General features: G+C 49.6%; 1 protein-coding gene across 5 annotated transcripts; it reads right to left on the bottom strand.

Moving 5' to 3' along the window:
• Positions 1-903: 903 nt before the first annotated feature.
• PLIN3 (perilipin 3) lies at positions 904-21,015 on the bottom strand. 5 transcript variants are annotated; one of them, XM_070464919.1, is made up of 8 exons: positions 20,939-21,015; positions 17,727-17,808; positions 13,084-13,282; positions 12,863-12,945; positions 11,425-11,722; positions 6,685-6,884; positions 5,362-5,487; positions 904-1,727 (listed from the first exon to the last, which is right to left on the bottom strand). In XM_070464919.1, exons 2-8 carry the CDS (start codon positions 17,790-17,792, stop codon positions 1,383-1,385), a joined length of 1,317 nt encoding a protein of 438 aa, XP_070321020.1. In that variant the 5' UTR covers positions 17,793-17,808; positions 20,939-21,015; the 3' UTR covers positions 904-1,382. The 5 variants fall into 5 exon arrangements, with proteins under 5 accessions (XP_070321020.1, XP_070321022.1, XP_070321021.1 ...); XM_070464921.1 differs by having other exon boundaries at positions 904-1,724; XM_070464920.1 differs by having other exon boundaries at positions 20,913-20,978.
• Between the last annotated feature and the right edge of the window lie 3,405 nt (positions 21,016-24,420).

Here is a 24,420-nt window from a genome sequence, read left to right as displayed (position 1 = left end):
GTATGTGAAGCATACGGAATGGTCCTGGGCCAGAGTGGGTAGAGAATTTGGTTGCTGTGTTTTCTCTGTAAGCAAACATTAGCACAGGAGTGGGAACACGGCCAGTCTCAGAAATGGACACAGAAATTTTGGAAACCCCAAACTAGCAACCTTGAATTCCTCAAAGCCAGGACAAGTTCCCTGAGTCTGCTGTAATAAATGGCCACAAACACAGCGGCTGGAAACCACACACGTTATCATCTGACAGTTCTAGAGGTCAGAAGTCTGGAGTCTTTTTTATATATATATCTATATGTATATATATTATGTGTGTGTGTGTGAGTTGCTTAGTCGTATCTGACTCTTTACAGCCCCAGGGACTGTAGCCTGCCAGGCTCCTCTGTCCAGGAGATTCTCCGGGCAAGAACACTGGAGTGGCTTGCCATTCCGTTCTCCAGGGGATCTTCCAGACCTAGGGATCAAACCCATGTCCCCTGCATTGGCAGGTGGATTCTTTACCACCTGGGAAGCCTGATAATAATGGTATCATTCTCTAAAAACGTACTGATAACATCTCCAGTCAATGACGTTCAGGTGAAAAAAGACACATTAATATGTCTGGTCAGTAATGTGTTAATTGAATCCCATCTGCAAAGTCTCCTTTGCCATGTGAGAAATGAGGTCATCAGCATCTTTTGGGGGTCACACGGTTCCCCCACACACCTGGAAAGGCCCAGTACAGGAAAAGAGGTAGGCTTCTCCCTTCCGCTGGCTGCCTGGGATGTGACAAAGGGGGCAAGACTCTGGCAGGCCAGTGGCGGGGAGATGAAAGACCCCCACAGCCCAAGAAGGCCATACAGAGACTCCAGAGTTGTTCCTCTGCTGAAAAATTTTTTAAAAAGCCACACACATACACACACAATATACAAGGCCTGGACTTTGCAGGTAAAATTTATTAAGGCAAATCTGAAGCCTCCCGCACCCAGGGCTCACTGCACAGGCCTGAGCCCCCTCCTGCTCCAGACCAAGTGTCAGCTGCCCTGCCCCCACCTCACCCCTAAGAGGCCCACCTCCCAGGGATCCAAGTCCACTAGCTTAAGGCTGACAACCAGGGGACTCAATGTAGAAAAAGGGTGTGGGACGTAAGAACTATATTCCTGGTTTTCAAGGAAGAAAAAAAAAATTGGAACCTTCTAGAAAAAAAAAATTTCTTTTCCTGGAAATCTTGTCCTGATGATGGATGTGACGCTCAGGACACGCTTCCTCCAAGCTTGGAGAGGATGAGGGACGGGTCAGATTTGAGGACCTCAGCTTCCTGAGGTGTGTTCCCAGTGAGGGGTCCCCAGTCACTCGCCGGCCCCTCGGAGAAGGCCAGAGCCCTCTGAGTCCTCCTCCAGCCTCTCCTATTTCTTCTTTTCTGGGGCCTTCTCGACGATTCCGGGGGCGAAGGGGCCCACCAGCCACGTGATGGGTGTGTTCTGGGCCACATACTCCACCAAGTGGTCCAGGGCCTCTCGGGCCCTGGCCACCTGCTCGCGGCTCCGCGTCAGGACGCTGCTGGACAGATCCTGGAAGGAGTGGATGCCAGAGAAGGTGGCTTGGAGGTCCTCAACCTGCTGGCGAGCCTGTAGCGCCTGGTCCTTGATGTGGGCAGGCAGACCCTGGAGGCTGGAGCCCAGAGAGGCACAGGTGGTCTGGAGCTGCTGCGTGATGTCACGGAACATGGCAAGCGTCTGGGACTCGACCTGCTGAGAAGGGGCAGGGCGGGGGCGTGACGTCAAGACCCTTTGCTTTGAGGGGTAACAGGACTCAAGGGGCTTCCAGGGTGGCTCAGGGGTAAAGAATCCACCTGCCAATGCAGGAGATATGGGTTCGACTCCTGGGTCGGGAAGATCCCCTGGAGAAGGAAATGGCAACCCACTCCAGTATTCTTGCCTGAGAAAATCCCATGGACAGAGGAGCCTGGAAGGCTACAGTCCACAGGGGGGCAAAGAGTCAGACACGACTTTTGACACAACTGAACAACAACAGGACCCAGAGACCAGGAAAGAGGAAATGGGGATATTCCACCCACCTTGGGGAAACCCTTTCCCCAGGGCACGGAGGCTCAGAATACCGGCGCTCTGAGTTTCAAACCGTGCCAGATAATCGCCGGTCAAATTGAAAAACAGGCACAGAGATATTTTCAAAGAAGATATGCAGACCAATAAGCACATGAAGAGATGTTCAACCTCATTAGACATCAGGGAAGTGTAGTTCAAACCCACAATGAGACACAACTCACCCACACTAGGATGATTTGGGTCAAAAAAGACAGATATGGGGGCTTCCCTGGTGGTCCAGTGGTTAAGAACCTGCCTGCCAAAGCAGGGGACACCAGTTCGATCCCTGGTCTGGGAAGGTTCCCACATACCTTGGGGCAACTAAGCCCATGCACCCGAGCCTGTGCTCCGCAACAAAAGAAGCCACTGCAGAAAGAAACCCGGGCACCAAAACAAAGAGTAGGTCCCACTTGCAACCAGGGAAAGTCCGTGCAACAACACACACCCAGCACAGCCAAAAAAAAAAATTTTGTTTTAAAAGAAGACATATATGGGATTTCCCTGGTGGTCCAGTGGTTAAGACTCCATGCTGCCAATGCATGGGGTCCGTGTTCCATTCCTGGTCAGGGAACTAGATCCTGAATGTTAAAACTCAAGATCCTGAGTGCCACAACTAAGGCCCAGAACAGCCCAATAAATTTGAAAAAAAAAATAAAAGATCAAACAGGTGCTGGCGAGGATGGGAAGAAATTGGAACCCTCATATATTGGAGCGCAGCAGTCACTTTGGGAGACGGTCTGACAGTTCCTCAAAATAGTAAAGTGTAAGCCTAAATAAGCACTTGACTCAGCAATTCCACCCCCTAAACTTCCGCCCAAGAGAAAAGAAAATGCACGTCTGTGCCAAGACTGGTACACAAATGCTCAAAGGGGTGTTATTCACAGCCGCCAAAAGCGGAAACAACGCAAATGCCCATCTGCTGGCAAACGGGGACACAAAATGTGATTCATTCACACACCGTGACGTTCTCCCGCCAAATAAACGGGTGAAGCCCTGACACTTGCTGCCACGTGGATGGACCTTAAGGACACGATGCTTGGTGAGAGCAGTCATACACCACATGGTGTATGATTCCACTGGTATGAAACATTCACAGAAAGTACATTTGCAGGGTTCCAGGGCATGGAGGAAGACAGAAGCGGGGTGTTATGATACTGGGGAGATGGTCTCCTCTTGGGGTGATGGGAATGCTCTGAATTATTAACACAGTTGATAGTCACACAACCCATGAATATACTAAAAACCACTAAATTGTACACTTTAAATGGGTCAGTTGTACAGGATGTGAATTCTCTCTCAAAACTTCTTTATTTATTTAATGTTGGTCTCACCACACAGCATGTGGGATCTTAGTTTCTGGAGCCAGGGACTGAACTGGGGCCACGGCAGTGTAAGTCCTGAGTCCTTAACACACTGGACCGCCAGCGAATTCCCTCAAATGTTTTCAAAGTACAAGATCCTGAATTTTATACCTTAATAAATTTGTTTTTGAAAAAGTGTTTGTTTGTTTGTTTGTTTTTAAATGAGAAGGTCTGGAAGAACTTTTGAGGCAGAAGTTGTAAGCAGTGGGGGACACTACGGTTGAGATAAGAGTCCTTGAAAATTTCTGAGTCTGGGGAGGAAATCAAAGCAGGCAGGGACCCTAGACTGTCCTGAGCCTGGTCAGCTGAGAACTCTGGCTTTGAACCTGGCCAGGAGGTGCTGCCAGGATCAATATCTATCTTTTCTTCAGCAGTTGGGGGATTGCAGGAGATGGTTTTAAGTGGTTAGGGTCTGAATGTGCAAAGTTTTCCATATCTTTAGAAATACAATTTTTTTTTTAACACTATGTGCCTTATGTGTCAATGTGTGTGTGTGTGTGTGTGTATGTAAAATAACTCACATACCAGGAAACTCATGCTTTTAAGTGAACAATTCAGTGATTTTTTTTTTTTTATATATATATAGTACATTCATTCACCAGGTAGTGCAACCAGCCCTTCTATCTAATTTCAGAACATTCCATCACCCCAAAAGAAACTCCAAAAAAAGAGGGAATTCCTTGGCGGTCCAGTGGTTAGGACTCTGAGCTCTCACTGCCAGGGGCACAAGTTTGATCCCTCGTCAGGGAACTAAGATCTCATAAGCCTCCTGGCTTGATCAAAAAGAAAAAAATGGAAAGAACAAGAAACTCCCTCCCCACTTACCCCTCTCCCAGCTCCCAACAACCACTCATCCACTGTCTGTGTCAACAGATCAGCCTGTTCTGGATGTTTCCCATCAGTGGAATCACACCCCGTATGTCCTTCTGTGTCTGCTTCTCTCACTGAGCATCGTGTTCTCAGGGTCCGTCCATGTGTTAGTGAGTGTTGGGCTTCCCTCCTTTTCACAGCTGAGTGATGCTCCCGTGTGTGGAAGGACCACATTTTGTGATACATCATCTGCTGATGGACATCTAGGCTGTTCCACTTTGGGGCTGTTGTGACTCAAATACTGCTGTAAACACATATGTTCATTTCACCTTAATGACCCTGCAGATGGTCCTGCACCCCATTCACAGATGGGGAGACTGAGGCCCAGCAAGGTTAGGCTGAGAACCAACAATGCTAGGATATTAAAAGAGTCCCTAACACAGACAGGCTATGGTTCAGAATGAGGCATGAGAATTGTTTAAGGCAGCAATTCAGTGAAAGCTTGGATGAGTGATAGCACAGGTGGCAAAAGTCAGGGCTCATTCAAGAGACCAGTGCTTGCAATGGACTAGAGGGGCCAGAACGTGTTAGTGAGAAGCAGTCATGAGGAGTCTGGCAGGTAAATATGAAGGATGTGATGGGACACTTTGATGGGGGAGAGGAATCAGTCACTCAGTCGTGTCTGACTCTGTGACCCTATGGACTGTAGTCGGCCAAGCTTCTCTGTTCATGGGATTTTCCAGGCAACCATACTGGAGTGGATTGCCATTCCTCCTGGGGATCTTCCCGACCCAGGGATTGAACCGGTGTCTCCTGCACCTCCTGCATTGGCAGGCAGATTCTTTCATCACTGAGTCACCTGGGATGCCCAGGGAGTCAGGACTCAAGAAAATGGAGCATGGCTTAGAAGTCAGCAGGTAGAGGCCCATCCCAATCCAGTGCCCTGTGGTTCAGAAGCAATACGTGCACCCAAGAGTAGAAATCCAGGCAGGCATCCTGGAGGAGTGGTCATCAGGTCCTGAAGGCAGTTAATGGGAGGAGGAGCAGGGGAAAGCGTGTGGAGAGGGGAGCCAGGGCCCCAAGCACCCAGTGCCACCCCAGGTGGGTACCTCTGGCTTGGCCGCGTCCTCCTCCGGGCCCTGCAGCCGCTTCTGGTTCCAGCCAAGCCACATCTGGTGTAGTTTCTCCTGACCTTCCACCAGCTTCTGATCGATGCCCTGCTTGACGGTTTCCATCTGGGGCAGAGGGAGACAGACGGTGGCTGCCTCAGGGATTGAATGAAGCTGGCAGAGCCCCTGGGGATCCACAGGAACGCTGGGAGAGGCAGGAATCCACAGGAAGCCCAGGGGGTTGGAGCTATAGAAAAGCTATAACAAACCTAAACAGCATATTAAAAAGCAGAGGCATCACTTTGCCAACAAAGGTCTATATAGTCAAAGCTACAGTTTTTCCAGTAGTCATGTAGATGTAAGAGACGAACCATAAAAAAGGCTGAGTGCTGAAGAACTGATGCCTTTGAAATGTGTTGCAGAAGACTCTTGAGAGTCCCTTGGACTGCAAGGAGATCAAACCAGTCAATCTTAAAAGAAATCAACCCTGAATATTCATTGGAAGGACTGATGCTGATACTGAAGCTCTGATACTTTGGCCACCTGATGTGAAGAGTCGACTCAATGGAAAAGACCTTAACACTGGGAAAGGTTGAGGTCACAGAGGATGAGATGGCATGATAGATGATGGATGATGATGCATGGCATCATCGACTCAATGGACATGAATCTGAGCAAACTCTGGGAGACAGTGAAGGACAGGGAAGCCTGGTGTGCTATAGTCCATGGGGTTAAGAGTCGGACATGACTTAGCAACTGAACAACAATGTTTTTATATGACTGGTGTCCTTAAATAAAAAGGGGCTATTAGGTGGACTTCCCTGGTGGTCTATTAATTAATAGACTCTGAGGTTCCACTGCAGTGGGCACAGGTTCAATTCCTGGTCAGGGAGGGAACTAAGATTCTGCATGACGCACAGCATGGCCAAAAAGAAAATAAATGAATGAATGAATTTTTTTTTAAAGGGGGATGTTAGGACACAGTCACATGGAGGAATGACCAGGTGAGGACACAGTGAGAAGACAGCATCTACACACCAAGGAAAGAAGCCTCAGAAAGAACCAACCCTACTGACATCTTGATCTTGAACTCTCAGCCCCTAGAACTGTGAGGCAATAAATGTGTGTTGTTTAAGCTGCCCAGTTCGGGGTACTTGGTTACAGCAGCCCCAGCAAACTCAACCAGGACTGCAGCTGCATGAGTCGGCCCAAGCAGATATGCAGAATGGGGAGGAACAAGCCACCAGGCGTGGGGTGGGCTCACTGGTGCATATGCTGCTTGCCACGGCCCTCCCCACCGAACCCTCTCACCAGGGACCTCACCAGGGTAAGCGTCTGTGTCAGCTGGTGCAGGGCCTCCTGTGCCCTCTGCCTGGTGTTCTGCAGCTTGCCCAGAGAGTGTTCGTAGGCCCGCTGGCGCAGCCTCTCCGACAGGGAGCCCAGACGCACGAAGTAGCTCTGTTCCTGGCGCTGCTGGGCCACCGAGGCGATGTCGAAACCCTCAAGGGATGTGGCGAGGCGGGCTGCGATGGGGAGGCAGGAGAAGCATGGTGAAGGCAGTTTATGTCCCGGTCCGCAAGCGTAAAAGGATCTCCCTCCCTTGGCTTTTTCCTCATCTGTGAAATGGGTAGGATGGGGGCCAAATATCCTGGGATTAAGAGGCCTTAGACTAATGTGAGGGTCTGAACACTATGACCCTTGGACTGTATCTGCCCTGCCTCCAGTTTTATATGATCCAACCCGTGAATACAATTGCACATGTTTGTTATACGCTGTCTACAGCTGCTTTCAAACTATAGTGGCAGAGTAGATGGCCTCTTAGCCTGCAGAGATTAAAATATTGTTTGGGAATTCCTGGTTAAGTGGCTAAGATTCTGCGCCCAATGCAGGGGGCCTGGATTTGATCCCTGGTCAGGGAACTAGATCCCACATGTTGGAACCAAGAGTTTGCATCCCTCAACTAAAGATCTCGTATGCTGCAACTAAGACCCCGTACAACCAAATAAATAAATAAATACTTTTAACAATATATTCATTATCTGATCCTTTACAAAAAAAGTTGGCCAATCCTGCCTGTATAGGTCCTAGCATATATTAATAGTGGTCAATCTTTTACAATGTTCTAGGTGCTCTGCATGCATTCTGTTTTGTCTTTTTTTTTTTTTCTGGCCATGCTGTGTGGCATTTGGGAATCTTAGTTCCCCGACCAGGAATCCAACCTGTGCCCCCTACATTGGGAACCTGGATTATTAACTACTGGACCACCAGGCAAGTCCCTCGCATGTATTCTTGTTAAATCTTAACAGCTCTAATAGGGAAGCACTGTCATCCCATTTTTACAGATGGGGAAACTGGAGCTCAGAGAGATTAACTGACTTGCCGAAGGTCACACAGCTGGGGCTCCACAAGTCAACATTTGACGCCAGGCCCCATGTTCTTAACCATGATACTTGACGGGAGAAGAAGTCTGAGCCACAAGAGAACCATCTTCACAGTAGTTAAGGAAAAGTTAGGACTGTCTAGTCCAGAAAATACCCATAAAGTCACAAGGCAACAGGATGGAAATCCATCTATCTTGATAGTCTGATCCTATCTTATTCTGCTCCCTGTAGACTTTAATATAGTAGCTCTTACAGTTTGAGTTTTGTAAGTAACCTTATCTGAATTTGAAATGCCCTATAGCAGGGTCTGCAAATACAGTCCCTGGGCCGAATGCCACCTACTTTTGTGAACAAAATTTTATTGACATGCAGTTATACCCATTCATTTACCTACTGACTACGCTTCTGTGCTACAATAGCAGAGTTGCATAGTTGGAACAGAGGCTGTATGGCCCAAAAAAGCTCAAATTATTTACCACCTGGCCTGTCAAGAAAATGTGATCCCCTGAAAAAAAGTTATATTAAAAAAAAAAAAAGGAACCCCCCTGGTGGTTAAGACTCCAAGATCCCAATGCAGGGAGCCCAGGTTCAATCCCTGGTCAGGGAACTAGATCCCACATGCCACAATTAAGAGTTCACCTGCTACAACTAAAGATCCTGCCTGCCATGACAAAACTCAAAGATTTGTTCTGCATTCTGCAACTAAGATCCAGAGCAGCCAAATAAAATAAATAAATAATTTTTTAAAAAATAAATAAAAGTAAAAACTAAATGAGAAAGATAACTAACAAGGACCTACTCTATAGCAAAGGGAACTATACTCAATATCTTGTAATATATTCTTTTCCTGTAATGGAAAAGAATCTAAAAAAGAATATATTCATGTATGTATGTAAAATGGAATCACTTTGCTGTATACTTGAAACTACCACAACATTGTAAATCAACTATATTTCAATAAAATTTTTTTAAACTTCAAAAAAGGATTATACAATGTATAAAACAAACAAATAACTGAACAAAAATACTAAACACCCGGGACATTTAAAAGCAACAAAAACAAAAGTTGGCATCTTGGGAAAAACAAACCTGCCCCATTCTCCTGACCAAAGGCAAGTCTGCAAAGACTAAATCCAAACCAACAACATTCTGAACCCAGGCTACTGGTCAGAACATCTCCATGGCCCTCTCGGAACCCTGGAGCTCTGCCCTCGGAAGTGAAAGCAGCTTTGTTATTTAGGTCAAGGTTGTCTGGCAACTGACTCATTGGAAAAGACCAATGAGATATGATTCATTGGAAAAGACCTGATGTGGCGAAAGATTGAGGGCAGGCGAAGGGGATGACAGAGGATGAGATGGTTGGATGGCATCACCAACTTGATGGACATGAGTTTGAGCAAGCTCTGGGAGTTGGTGACGGACAGGGAAGCCTGGCGTGCAGCAGGCCATGGGGTCACAGAGGGTCAGACACGACTGAGCAACTGAACTGAAGTGAGCTGTGTGGCAGAGTCCAGGCATGTGGGAGCAAGCTGGCAGGGCCCTGGAGGGGGCAGGTGCCCTTGGCAAAGGGGAGACCCAGGAGATGGGGAGAGCAGGGCTATTCTGGCAGGAGCCCATGAGTAGCATCCCAGCTATGACATGGCACCTTAACTCACAGACTCCCCAGCACCTTAAGCACCGCTCTGCACAGTGATTTTGTCCTTAGTTGTTGTTGTTTATTCACTAAGTCGTGTCGGACTCCTTATGATCCCCTGGACTGTAGCCCACCAGGTTCCTTTGTCCATGGGATTTCCCAGGCCAGATTAGTAGAGCGGGTTGCCATTCCTTCCTCCAAGGGATCTTCCCCACCCACAGATCCAACCCACATCTCCTGCACTGGCAGGCAAATTCTTTACCACTGAGCCACCAGGGAAGCTGTTCATCCTTAGCAGATGGACACAAAAGAAAGCACGGAAAATCAAAGCTGGTCAGATAGATCTGTTCTCTGAAGTGGCTCCCAGGCCTGGCTCACAACCTGCCTCCCTACAAACTCTGCGTCTTCCCCTGCCTTCTGCTGACCAAGACTCACAGCTGCATCTTACTCTGTCTGAGCACTAAGAGGAGCCAGCAGGCACTGAACTTAGGGTGCAAGATGGAAGACATCAGCCGGATCCCTTCCATTAAGAGAGGCAGGGTAAAATTTTGAAAACTCAAAGGCCAAGTGACATGTGACCCTCAACCCAGGAGCTGCAGGGCCTGAGATCACTGGCCCTGCTCCCCCTGGATGGAGTGTGGTGTCTGGGTACACGTGGCCCTCGGGGACCCTTGTTGCCATGGGCACTGGTGTGTGCAACACTGGTACGGTTGGAAGTTCCCGGCATGATGTGCAAAGGATGGCCGTGCCTTGAGCACAGGGCCAAGGCCAACTCACAAGCCACAAGTAGGACTGGCCGCTTCATCTCAGTTCTTTCACCCCTGGTTTATTCCTGCCACCATCTGGTCCAGCCCCACCACAGCTCACCTAGACCATCAGGGTCTCCTCTGCTTCCCACCCCCAGTGTCTTTCCCATAGCAGCCACCAGAGGGCGCCTGTGAACACTGAGTCAGGCCCCGCCCCCTCTGTTCACAGTGGTCCAGGGTTCCCATCGCCCCAGGGGTGAAAGCCCAAGTCCTCCCGTGGCTCACAAGGCCCTCCACAATCTGCACCCGTACACTCCCTGCCCTTCCCTCTCTCTCCGAGGCTCACTCTGCTCCAGCCACACGTGCCTCCTCCCTGCTCCTCCCACACACATCAGGCACCACCCTGTCCGCTGGTCTCTCTGCTCAGACATCAGCACAGCTTCATATACCTCAGGGCAAAGTCACCTCCTCAGAAACATCTCCTTTAATCTAATTTCTGTACCCTTGAGACTAGGTTCTATGAGGGCAGAACTTTGTTCACTGACATATCCCTAGAACATGGAAGCAAGTTTGACATATGACTGGTGCTCAAGGTTTGAACAAATAGATGCCTGGGTATGGGTAGAATGATAGAGAAGAGTTTCAGTGATTTCATTCGGGGACTTGAGCACCTGCTGGGCACCAGACAGGGGACACAGCTTCTGCTTAGTGGAATTGATGACTAGACAGAAATCAGAGCCAAGTCAAGGGAGGTTTCAGGACATAATATGGGCAAGGAATGGTGTGATTTTTTTATGGGGGATTTGGGGTGGGGGGGGTGTGTGTGTGGCATGTGAGCACAAAGCTGGAGGTGGAAGGGAACGAGCCATCTAGATGTCGTGTAAGGGTTCCTGGTAGAAGAAAAGGCCAGTGCAAAGGCCCCGGTGTGGGAACACACGGGAAGGATGGGCAAGGAGGCCAGTGAGCCTGGAGCAGAATGAATGAGGGGGCAGGTGGGTAAGTACAAGGGAGCTTCCAGGAGGATCGGGGCTGTTACCCACAGGGAGATGGGAGCCCTGGAGGACGGCCGGCAGAGGAGGGGCCTGACTTGAGTGCTCGCCAGCGCCCTCTGGAGGCTGCTTCAGGGAGGACAGATACCATGCACCAGGGCAGAGGGAACCAAGCTGATTGAGGCGGGTTAAGACGGATGGGGAGAGGCAGCAGGGACCAGACGACAGGCTGTGAGGGGCAGACTCCAGCTGGCTAAGAGGGACCCACATCAGATGGTCCGGGGAGGGGTCCCAGAGGCAAGGCCTGCACTCACCGAGCTCGGCATCCGTCATGGGCAGGTGGTTGTCCACCCACTCCTCCGACTTGCCCAGCACTGTGTCCACCCCACTCAGCACCATCTGGCCCACACGGGAGCCCACGACTGAGTGGACGCCGCTGGTCACCACGGACTTGGTCAAGTCTACGCCGCTCTGCACGGCACCCCGGGTGACGTCCACTGCCTCAGTGACTCGGGAGGCCACAGTGTCCTTGGCACTGGACACTGTGCTGGACACAGCCTGTCGGGCCCCTGACACCTTGGACGACACCAGCTCCTTGGTGTCTGCCAGGACCTGCAAGAAGGGCCAGCATCAGCATCTCCATTCTCCCTTCGTACCTAGGTGCCCCCACCCCTGCACCCCAACCTCTAGGTGGGCTGAAGGGAGGATCTCCAGCTCCTGGGTGACCCTGAATGGTGAGAGCAGTTAAGATCACATGCTCTGGGGCTGGATGGCCCAGTTAGAGTCCTTGGCTTGATATATCCAAGCTGTGGGCCCTCAGGCAAGTCACTTGACCTCTCTGGGCCTCCACTTCTTCTTCTTCCCATGGTGTTATGGGCTGAAGGGTACTGAAGCCCCCAGGACTTCAGAATGTGACTGTATTTAGTGATGAGAACTTTAAAGCAGTAATTAAGGTAAAATGAGGCCATTATAGTGGATCCTAATCCAGTCTGTCTACATGCCTTGGGGCCAAAAAAACAAAACATAAAACAGAAGCAAGACTAACAAATTCAATAAAAACTTTAAAGATGGTCCACATCAAAAATTCCAAAGAAAGTAAATAAAAAATAAAATTTAAAATAATTAAAATTAGTAACTGAGCTCCTCAGTCATACTGGCCACCTTCTAAGGGCCCAACACCCACATATGGTTGTTGGTTTCCATATTGAATGGTGCAGAGAAAGAACGTGTGCAGAGAAAGTTCAGAGACTTGGCAGCCTGGTCTACAGAGAAGGAATGGCATGTGCAAAGGTCCTGAGGCAGCTCTGAGATGGGTGTGTTCACTGTCTCTGCTTTCCCCTGCCTCCCCAAGATGAAAGTTGCATGAAGGCAAGGGCTCTGCATCCATCACCCTGTCCCGTACATGTGGGACTGATGTGACTGAACTGGAGGACGGAGGCCAGCCCGGACAGAATGGAGCAAGTGAGGTGGGCGTAGAGGGTCGGGGGGCAGTGGAGCCAGACCAGGTGGAACCACCAGGAACACTCTGGCTTTTGCTCCGGGCAAGGTGGAAGGCCCGAGGGGGGGTTTGGGCATACCTGGCTAGCGCTCAGAATGTTCCTCCAGCTGCCCAGTGGGAGGGGGTGGGAGAATAAATGTGGTCACATTTGTCTGCTACGGTTAAGCTGAGATCACAGACCCCCTACCCAGGTAGGCCCCCAGTCTTAGTGGAGCATCCTTCCCACCCCGCCCCTCATGGAGGGGGTTAGTCACCTTCTCCGGCGGCTGCTGCAGGATGGGCAGATTCTCTTCCAGTTTGTCCAGCCCCCTGTGGGCGTATTCACTGGCCGAGGTGACTGCGGGGGTGGGGGCGAGAGACAGCTGATGGTTACTGCGCATGTACGTTCCTCAGGGGGCTCTGGGAGGGTCCACAGACACCGCCCCGCCTCCCCCACCCGGAGTGGACGGTCCATGGGCTTCCAGGCTTCACTCACGCTGGGGTTCCAGCTTGGACAGGATGGGCTGGGCCCCACTGACCGCAGCCGCCGTGAGGGTCTTCATCCCCTTCTCGGCCGCGTCGCAGACAGTCTTGACGTGGGGGTGGCTCTCCTTGGTGGATGTGTAGGCGGCGGACACCATGTTGCAGGTGGAGCTGATGAGGGGCATGCCAGCCACGCGGTCCACCACGCTGGGCTACGGGCAGGGAGGCTCAGGCCGGGGACGTGGCTCGCCTCCCCGTCTCTACACTCACTCGGTTGCACAAGCCAGGAACTGCCTGGTTCCGCCAGGCGCTTCCTCTATCTTGGCCCCGCAGCCCACTTGTTTGAACATGACCTTGACACCCACAGTGAGCCAGGCAGTGACAAGACAAGAGAACCCCACTGTAGTGGAGCTCGGGTCTAAAACTGACGTCAGTAAACTATGCCCCCCATCCCACCCCCAGGGCCAGCCCACCACCTGCTTTTTCTCTTGCCTGGTTTTTTTTTTTTTCTAACGGCATTATTGAAATCTAGCTCATACGTCATAGAATCCCACCATTTTGAAATGCACAATTCAGAGGGTTTTAGTGTGTTCACAAGGTTGTGTAACTCTCACTGCCTAATTTCAGAACTTATTGATCGCTCTCAAAAGAAACTTGTCATTGACTGTCGCAGCCTTGCCTACCGGCCCCTGGTAACCATGAATCCACTTTCTGTCTCTGTGGATTTCTGCCTGTTCAGGACGCTTCACAAAAAAATGGACTCACACGTGGCCTTCTGTGTCTGGCCTCTTTGACTCAGTGACATTTTCAAGGTTCATCCATGCAGTAGCATGTGTCAGTGCTTCACTCCTTTTTTAAAAAATTGTGGTAAAGTACACATAAAATTTACCATTTAAATAATTACATGCACAGCTCAGTGGCATTAAGTATACTTACATTGTTGTGCAACCGTTGGCAGCATCTGTCTCCAGATTCTCAACTTCTTAAACTGAAAATCTGTCCCCTTTAAACACTGACTCCCCTCTCTTAGCCCCTGGCCCCACCATCTACTTGTCTCTATGGATTTGACTCCTCTAAGGACCTCTTGTGAATGGGATCAGACGGTATCTGTCCTTCTGTGCCTGGTTTCCCTCACTGAACACATCTCCAAGTTTCATCCCCATGGCACTGCATGTCAGTACCTCATTCTTTTATGGTATGATATTCCATGCTACCTGGTTTTCGTAAATAAAGTTTTATTGGCACATGGCTATACCCATTCACTTATGTATTGAATATAGACATTCTTAACCTACAAGAGCAGAACTGAGTAGTCAGACAGGCCTTGTGAGCCTCAGTTTCCTGACCCATAAAATGAGAAGTCATTTCTATCCTAAAGGAGTTGCAAGGGTGACCCATGTGAAGACACATACAGAAGACTTAAGTCTCATAGGTGCTACCTGTAGAATTTGTGCAATCGCCAGTCCCAGGAGGTTGGGAGTATTATTCCAATTTTACAGACAGGTAAACTGGGGCAAGAAGAAGCTAAGTAAAGTCATCCAAGGTCACAAAATTATCCAATGGCAAAGCTGGACCTTGGACTCAGGCAGTCCTCCTTCAGCGTTTGCCCAGGTCTCTTCAGGAATTAATCACAAATTTACCACAAAACCCAGCAATACTACTCCTATGATTCTACCCCAGAGACAGGAAAACACATGTCCACATAAGGCTTGTACATGAATGTTTTCACCAGCACTATTCACAATGGCCAATAAATGGAAAAAATCCAAATGTCCATGAATGGGTGAATGGATAAAGAAAATGTGGTATAAAGCATGTCTTTAAAAATTCATAGCCTCCAAGGACTTCCCTGGCAGCTCAGTGGTAAAGAATTCACCTACCAATGCAAGAGGTACAGGTTCCATCCCTGATCTGGGAAGATCCCACATGCCACGGAGCAGCTAAGCCTGTGCGCCACAATAGCCTGTGCGCGAGAACCCGGGAGCCGAAACTGTTCAGCCCTGCATCCCAGAGCCCGTGCTCCGAGAGACGCCAGCGCGATGAGAAGCCCGCACACTGCAATGAGCAGCAGCCCCCGCTCGCCACAGCTAGAGAAAAGCCCGCATACAGACACACAGACACACAAATACAGCCTTCAAAGGGCTAACAGGTACAAGGAAAGACTCTCCACATCACAACTCGTTAGGAAAATTCAAGTCAAAACTACAATGAGATACCACCTCATACCCCACACTCACTGTGATGACTACTATCAAATGAACAGATATTAATTAGTGATGGTGGGAACGTGGAGAAGCTGCAGCCCTTGTGTGCTATTAGTGGGAGAGCAAAATGATGCCGCCACGATGGACAGCATCATAGTGATCCTCAAAAAACTAAAAATGGAATTACCACATGATCCAGCAGTTCCACTTCTGGGTATATAGACAAAAGCATTGAAAACAGAATCTCAAAGAGGTATCTGTATACCCATGGTCAAAGAAGCTTTATTCCCAATAGCTAAAATGTGGAAGCAAGCCAAGTGTCCTGTGGTCCGTGCACATAGTGGGATAGGAGGACTCAGCCTTAAAAAGGAAATTCTGACACAACACGGGTGAACCTTGAGGACATTATGTTCGGTGAAATAAGCAAGACACAGGACAAATACTGTATGATTCCACGCAGAAGATTTTATATTTTTTTTTTGGCTGTGGCTTGTGAGATCTGAACTCCGTGACCAGGGATGGAACCCTCACCCTCTCTAGTGGAAGCACAGTCCTGAGACCACCAGGGAAGTCCCAGAAGGTTCTACTTTTATAAACATGATTCTACTTATTTTACTTATACAAGATGTCCAGTGGGTAAATCCATTGGCAGGAAGAAGTTTAGTGGTTGTCAGAGGCTGGGGGAGAGGGGAACGGGTGTGACTATTAGTGGGTATGGGGTTTCGATTTGGGGTGAGGAAAGAGTTCTGGAATAAGACAGTGATGATGGTTGTACACTGTGAATGTACTTAATGCCACTGACCTGCACACTTCAAAACAGTTAAAATAGTATATTTTTATGTTATGTGTATTTCACCATAATTTTTAAAAAGGAATGAGAAAACTAATAAGGACCTACTATATAGCACAAAGAATTCTACTCAATATTCTGTAATGACCTATGAAAATAGAATCCTAAAAAACAGTAGATATACGTATAACTGACTCACCTTGCTGTATAGGAGAGATGAACAACATTGTATTAATGTATTAATTATTAATTGTATTAATAAATAAAAGTCCACTTGCTGTCATTGTTTAGTCGCTAAGTCATGTCTGATTCTTTTGTGATCCCATGGACTGTAGCCCACCAGGCTCCTCTGTCCATAGGATTCTCCAGGTAAGAATACTGGAGTGGGTTGCCATTTCCTTCTCCAGGGGGTCTTCCCAACCCAGGGAATCGAACCCTCGTCTCTTGTATCCTGCACTGGCAGGAGGGTTCTTTACACAGAGCCACCAGGGAAGTCAAAATACTCCAATAAAAATTAATTTTTAAAAAAGTAAGGGAACAGAGTACCAACAGATGCTATCTGTACAACATAGAGGGACCTCAAAAAGATAATGCTCAGTGAGAGAAACTAGATACAAAAGGGTATCATAGTGTATGTCTCCATTTATATGAAATGTCCAAAACAGGCAAGTCAGCAGAGACAGAACCTAGATAAGGGGTTCCCAGGAGAAAGAGAAATGAGGAGTGACTGCTAGTGGATATAGGGTCTCTTCTGGGGGGAGATGAAAAATGTCCAGTGAGGTGGTGATAGCTGCATATGGGTAATTTACTGAAAATCATTGAGTAGTACTCTTCATAAGGGTAAACTTTTTAAAAATGCTTCATCATCTTTTTTTTTTGCCTTATTATGGGGCACATGGGATCTTAGTTCCCCCACCAGGGATTGAACCCATGCCCCCTGCAGTGAGCATGCAGAGTCTTAACCACTAGACTGCCAGGGAAGTCCTCATAAGGGTGAATTTTATGGTATGTGTGTGTGCATGTATAAGTCGCTTAGTCGTGTCAGACTCTTTTGAGACCCCACGGACTGTAGCCCACCAGGCTCCTCTCTCCATGGAATTGTCCAGGCAAGAACACTGGATTGGGCTGCCATTTCCTTCTCCAATTATGGTATGTGAATGATACCTTATTTTTAAAATATCATTTAGGTATTTTTAAAAAGGTGTTTATTAAATGGGGCTTTGGGGAACTCCCTGGCAGTTCAGTGCTCAGGATGCCTAGTGTTTACTGCTGAGGGCTGGTTCACTGTTGAGTTCCCTGTTTGGGGAACTAAGATCCCAAGAGTCCTGGCATGGCCACAAAAAAAAAAAAAAAAAAAATGTAGCAGGGGGAATTTTATTTAAACTGGGAAGAAGAAGTGGAAATAGAAACTGACTTTCTTAGAAGGAGGACTCTAAGAGAACCTGTAGAGACAGGAAAGATCTGCCTGGGGGAGCCAGGCAGTTTCAAAGAGGAGAACCCCTGTTCTCCCAAGAGCCCTTGGAACCCCAAGTTCTCCCACCTTCGCCTGTTAATGGGGTACCTGCTAGAGCCTAGTACTCGACCCCCCTGTGCTGCCAGCAGCCTCCTGCCAAAGCTCCCAGTGTGGGAAGGCTCCTCCCACAGATCCCAGGCCTTCCTCACCTGCTGTACCGGTTCCGCAGCCATCACCTGGGTGCTGGCAGGGGCTTCAGGCTCGTCAGCAGACATTTCTCAGAAGCACGCACTGTGGACAGAAGGACTAGTCAGGGTACAGCCTGCCTCTTGCTTCCCTCCATGGGGAAGGCCCGGTTCATACCTGCCTCAGGGCTCCGCCACCCCCCAGTTTCCTAGAACTCTGCCTCTAGATCAATTACACGCACTTGTGAGCCTGTTCAAAATGGTGCTGATTCATCAGGTCAGAAGTCTGCATTTCCAACAAGCTCCCAGCTGCTGCTGAAGCAGCTGGTCTTGGGGCCACAACTTAAAGAGCAAGGTCTGCACACAGCCCTCCAAGGGCTCACCTGTATCAGTTGTTGTCGCTTAGTCGTTCAGTCGTGTCTGACTCTTTGTGACCCTGGGGACTGTAGCCCACCAGGCTCCTCTGTCCGTGGGATTTCCCAGGCAAGAATACTGGAGCGGGTTGCCATTTCCTCCTCCAAGGGACCTTCCCCACCCAGGGAACAAGTCTCCTGCATTGGCATGTAGATTATTTACTGCTGAATCACCTGGGAAGCCCCACCTGTATCAATATTATGGTGCAAAACCCCTGGAGTTGGCAAGTTGTCAGTTACTACTAGGTTTCAAGACATCTTCCCTTTGACCCAGAAACCTCACTGCGGGGACAGTCCACACTGGTACTGCCACGTGGACAGAGATGTGTGTGCCTGTGCTGCTGAGAAGAAGGGCAATAAAGATAGATAACAGTGGTAGCCCAGGGCAGTGGCTGAAGACTGTAAAACTTACACATAATTGACACAGTCCATATCTGGGAAGATGCCTGGAAAAGGGAATGGCTACCCACTCTAGTATTCTTGCCTGGAGAATCCATGGACAGAGGAGCCTGGCGAGCTACAGTCCTTGGGGTCGCAAAAGAGTCGGACACTACTGAGCGACTAACACAACAAGATATTGTTAAGTGACCAAAGGGCGTGAGTGGGGATAAAGTTTTTGCTTATAAATCTTTAAAGAGACACAGGAAGAAAGATCGTGTAGCTGGGGCAATCCTCTGACTTTTGAGCCAAGTAGATAACATAACCTGTTCAAAAAAAAAGTTAATGTTTTATTTTATTATTATTATTTTTTTAAAGTTAATGTTTTAAAAAAAAAGCTAGAGAGACCTGGGCCCCAGTGCAGGTCCATCAAGTCAGTCTCAGGGATGTGGGGAAATCAAAACAGAGGTTCCCTGGGTGAATCTAATGCACACATTTGCAGGCAAGATAGCAGCCACAGGTGTGCTCCATTTTCCTGGCCAGGTGAAAAAACTAGAGCATTGTCAGATTAGATTTCAGGAGTCCCAGCCCCACCTATGCTGGGCAAGTGGGCAAGGAGCTGATAACCTCGTAACTGATAACCTCATAACCTGATAACCTCAGTCTTCTTATCTGTAAAATGAGGCTAAACCTTCCTTAAGGCTGGTTACCCAAGTGCTTCTTCTTTTTTTTTTTTTTTGGTCATACCACACTGCATGTTCCCTGACCAGGGATCAAACCTGTGCCCCTTGCAGTGGAAGCTCAGAGTCTTAACCACTGGACCACCAGAGAAGTCCCACCCAGTGAATGACCCCCAAGGTCATTCTAGGAGAAGCCTCTGGTGAATCTCCCAGACATTGTGTTTGCCATTCCCTAAATGGAACCCAGGCTTCCCAGAACCTGGGAAGTGGTAAAGACCCTGCCTGCCAAGGCAGGAGACATAAGAGAGGAGGATTTGAACCGTGGGTCGGGAAGATCCCCTGGAGGAGGAACCCACTCCAGTATTCCTCCTGGAGAATCCCATGGACAGAGGAGCCTGGTGGGCTACAGTCCACGGGGTCACAGAGAGTTGGACGTGACTGAAGTGACCCAGCACGCACACGCATGAGCGGAACCCAGCAAACCGATGTTTTGAGAGCACCAGCTCTGGTGTCCAAACTAGGTTCTAATCCCGGCTCTGCAACTTGCTAACTGTGGGAGCTGTAGGAAGGCAACACCCCTTCTTGGAGCCTCACTTCCCACATCTATGACATGGGGGTAACCTTTCCTAGCACAGAGTCCCTGCAGATTGGAGGAGAGACTGCACGTGCGGCCTTAGCGCGGGACCTGGCACATAGTAGGTGCTCAGTAAATGGGTCCATTTCACACCACTCTGTCTGCCACACAAAAACTGGTGAAACCAGCCAGGATTGAGCTTCTGCTTGGTACAAAGGTCCCCCACCCGGGAAGTGGGGCGAGGAGGCACATCCACCCCTGGTGACCATCACCTGACTCCTGTTCTTCCCCTCACCTTCCCCAGAGTCTGAGTTCACCTGGACAGCACACAGGTCCTCCCTTCCATCCGTTTTGTCCATCTGATCCCTCTGGAACCGGTTTAACCAAGGACAGCCAGTGCAGATATCACACCCCCCTCCCCCATAAAAGTCCCTGGGGGTCAGCAACCAGCCTGCAGCGGGCCTCAGCTGTGAGAGCAAGAACTGGCTGAAATGGGAGTCACGCAGCCGTCCAACTGCATCCAGGATATGCTAAGATCCAACTTCCAGAGTTCTCCTGAGAAGGAGCCCAAGCCTCGGCTCAGGTTTTACAGAAGTCCCAAGGACTCAGATAAGGGGTAGGCCTTCCCACCGCCACGTTGTGCAACCCACTGGCCACACCCACCCAGGAAAAGGGGGCGGGATTGGCCCCACCCCCTCCCAGGGACAGCTGGAGTGCCAGAAGGAGGGCAAGGGAGGGGCCAAGTCCCCAGGCGCCAAAAACATTTGGAGAGGAGGGGCTTTGCTAGGCAGAGGGATTGCTCCCCTGGTGGGGGTTGGGAGGGAATTCCTACGCGGAATAGGCTGCGGCTTGTCTCCAAAGTGCGTCTGCAATGCAGGAGGATGTGGTTTGGGACGGGGGGCTTAGCCCCTCGCCCCAAGCGCCACTTCTAAGGTGCTCTTTCGTGCGCTTCCCCTCCCCCCCCACAGTGTCCTAGATATTGAGAGAAGAAAGTCTGAAAGTCTAAGCCTGTTCCAAAAGTTGAATTTTTCTGGGGAAGGAAGAGTGCTTAGCCCAGGCTGGAGACCCCTCCCCAGGCCGCGGAGACGAGCAGAGGTCCCAGGAAGGCCCTCCCTGTCCCTACTTCCCTTAGGGCACCCCAGGACTCATTGGACCCCGTCCCCACCTCAATCGGGGCCCCTTGCCTCTCACCGCGGTCAGCGGGACGTCCAGGACGCAGCCACCACTACTTCAAGGCCAGCTCCAAAACCGTCCTGGGCCGGACCAAGACCAGCTTTTATATTTGGGGGCGGGCGCCCGGGACTGACGGGTCGAAGGACCAATCTGGTTGGGGGCCGCCTGCCTCCAGGCCACGCCCCTCGCCCGGCTTGGGACTTTGGAGCCACAGCTGAAGTCTAGGAAAGGCTGGACAAGGGCGGCCGTGGGCCCACCCTCCGGACTGTGCATCCAGTTGGCGACACCCGTACGACCCCGGAGCCAGCCCAGGAGAGTCCCCTCCCCGTCTGGGACCCTGGGAACTCGGCGATGGGAGATGATCCTAGGGTCCCCTGTCCTTACCCAATCGAGGCTGTGAGAACTCAGAGATCATTGCGTGAGGCCTCCAGTATGTCAGGCGCCACCACTCCATCCCGACCCCTCCGAACGAGGGTGATGGAGCCGGCCCCATCTAGCATTATGAGCAACTTGCCCTGACCTGTATCGTGCCACTCAATCCTCGCAACACTATGTGTCCCTTTGTCACCTCATTTTACAGCTGAGTAAGCCGAGGCCCAGAGAGCAGGAACCAGGGACAGTGCAGGGGCCAACCCTTGAATCTTTGACTCCTGGATCTACTCCCTCCTGAAGGTGCATCATTTGGATTCCCCCACCCCACCACCAGTCCCCCAATCCTTTATTTCCTTCGTCTATAAACCAAGGTCTCAAACTCAGATGGCCCCAGGGACCAGGCAGAAAGTAAGCATGTCTTTCCTCCAAGGAGCGGAGTTTTAACCCTGAGGGAGACACTCCAAGGTATTCACAGATCCATGGGGATTCTGGATTTAGACAACGTGTCCTTCCTCTTAAAAAATTTGACCAAATGAAAATCAATGGAGCTGTGTGATAGAGTTTTCAGAGATTTTGGGAATGTTCTCGAACTCTGTGCCACCCAGAATAGTGGCCACCGACACCATGTGGCTATTGCACACCAAGAAACTGAACATACATTTAAGTAACTACATGCAACTTGTCAGATTTCTGAGTCTGAATCCCCAGAATAATTAAATCAGGTATACAAAATTATCAAAGAAAAAAATTTCATATTTGTGGCATACTTTCTCCCCCCATCCATTCGTTTTCCTACTCATTCATTCGACAGTTCTTCCTGAGCTGCTGTGCTGGGCGCGGGGAGCCTGGGAGCAAAAGGCAGGTTCCAGCCTTGTGATGCTCACCACGCAGTGGGGAATGGGCCATAAACAAGATAAGTGAGTGGAATGCACAGTGGGTCAGGTGGTGGTAAATGCTACTAAGAAAAGCAAAGGACTGGGATTGAGAATGTGGCAGGCTGCACTTTTTAATAAGGTAGACAGGGGTGGCCTTTTAGACTGCCATTTGAGTATAGAAAGGAGGGAGGAGAGGAGGGAGCCACAGAGAAATCTGGGGAGATCTCTGATGATAGAAACAGCCCATGCAAAGGCCCTGAGGCCGGACCATGCCTGGTGAATTGGTGGTGGTTGTTGATCAGTTGCTCAGTCATGTCCGACTTTTTGCAACCCCATGGACTGCAGCACGCCAGGCTTCCCCATCCTTCACTATCTCCCAGAGTTAGCTCAAACTCGCATCCATTGAGTCAGTGAGGCCATCCAACCATCTCATCCTCTGTGCCCCCCTCCTCCTCTTGCCTTCAGTCTTTCCCAGCGTCAGGGTCTTTTCCAATGAGTCAGCTCTTCGCATCAAGTGGCTGAAGTATTGGAGTTTCAGTTTCAGCATCAGTCCTTCCAATGAGTACTCAGGGTTGATTTCCTTTAGGATGGACTGGTTTGATCTTCTTACTGTCCAAGGGACTCTCAAGAGTCTTCTCCAACACCACAGTTCGAAAACATCAATTCTTCGGCACTCAGCCTTTTTTATGGTCTAACTCTGACATCTGTAGTGAATACTGGAAAAACCATAGCTTTGACTAGACGGATCTTTGAATTGGAGGTGCAGTTAAAACCTGATGGAGGGACTTCCCTGGTGGTCCAGTGGCTAGAACTTTGTGCTCCCAATACAGGGGGCCTGGGTTTAATCCCTGGTCAGGGAACTAGATCCTACATACCACAACTAAGACCCAGCACAGCCAAATAAATTAATTAAATAAATATTTTAAAAAATGATTTGACTGAGGCAGAGTGAGGAGAGGGAGAGAGCTGGAGGAGAATGGGTCTGGGGTGGGCAGAGCTCAGAGACATGAAGTGATTTGTCCAAGGTCACACAGCTGGGAAGTCACCAGGAGATATGTATGACTGGCAGCCTTCAGCTTCTGAGTGGCCTTCAGTGCTGGGATGTGGCCAAAATACCCCTGGTCAAGGGGATGTAACTCAATTCGGACTTGGAAAATAAGGTCTTGGTGATTGTGTCCCACATCTTCAACCCTGGCATGGGGACCGTCTCCACCTCCCGTCTCTTGTGAGCACAGCCAAGAGCACACGCATGGGTGGGGGAGGGGAAGGAAAGGTGGCCACGCCGTGGGCTCTTAGCACCACAGCCTCTTCCTGCCCACCTCCCCAGGCTCGTCCAGGCTAAGGTTGCCACATAAAATACAGAATGATCAATTAAATTTGAATTTCAGGTCAACAAAAAAATACCTTTTGGGGGTTTAAGTATATTCTGTGAAGTCCTGTATCTATTTATACTAAAAAATTATTCAGTGTTGGTCTAAAATTCAAATTGAGTGGGGCATCCTATTTATTTTATTGTTTTGTCTGAACCTGACAACCCTACCCCCAAACACATGTCCATTTCTCTGCTCCAGCCTTGTCCTCCTGAAAACGCTGTCACTTCCCAGCCTTGGGTGGGGGGCTCTTTGAGGATAGCACCTGTTCCCAGGAGCCCTAGGGTGGCAGGTAAGAAATTGCTGCTGTTTTCTGAGCAATTTTGTTACATTATTCAGCGGCCTGATTTTGATTGTCCCCATTTTCTGGTTGAGGAAACTGAAGATTCAAGAGGTGTTGTAATCAGCCCTGGGACACACAGCCAAAAATGGATGCCTGCAGGGTTTGGATCTAAGGTCTTTGTTTCTGAGATCACTGCCTGCTTCCTCCTCTTTCTCTTTCTCCTCCTCCTCTCAATTTCCTTCCAGTGGAAAGGTTCTGAAAACTCCCAGGACTTTTCTACTGAACAGGGAAAGGCAGGCAAGCATCACGCCACAAGGTGGCGCTGCTGCTTCCAGATTGGTACCGCGGTCAGTCTGCCCTCTGACCCTTCCTCCAGCCATCCGTTTATCAAGCATCTCATATGATGCACCAGGCAGGTCAGATATGATTGTGAAGACCCAACGACTCACTGGATAGTCAGTCGGTCAACAAACAATTATTAAGTGCTTGCTGTGTGCCAGCACTGCCAGGCCACCATGGGGACCAAGTCTCAATCTCTGCCTTTATGGCACTCATAGTTGAGTGGAGAGATCCACATGGGGCCAGCAGGGCCCCTATTTA

This window comes from Odocoileus virginianus, chromosome 3, assembly GCF_023699985.2.
Source record: "Odocoileus virginianus isolate 20LAN1187 ecotype Illinois chromosome 3, Ovbor_1.2, whole genome shotgun sequence".
In the NCBI taxonomy this organism is placed as follows: domain Eukaryota; kingdom Metazoa; phylum Chordata; class Mammalia; order Artiodactyla; family Cervidae; genus Odocoileus; species Odocoileus virginianus.
This window is presented reverse-complemented; position numbering and strand designations above follow the sequence as displayed.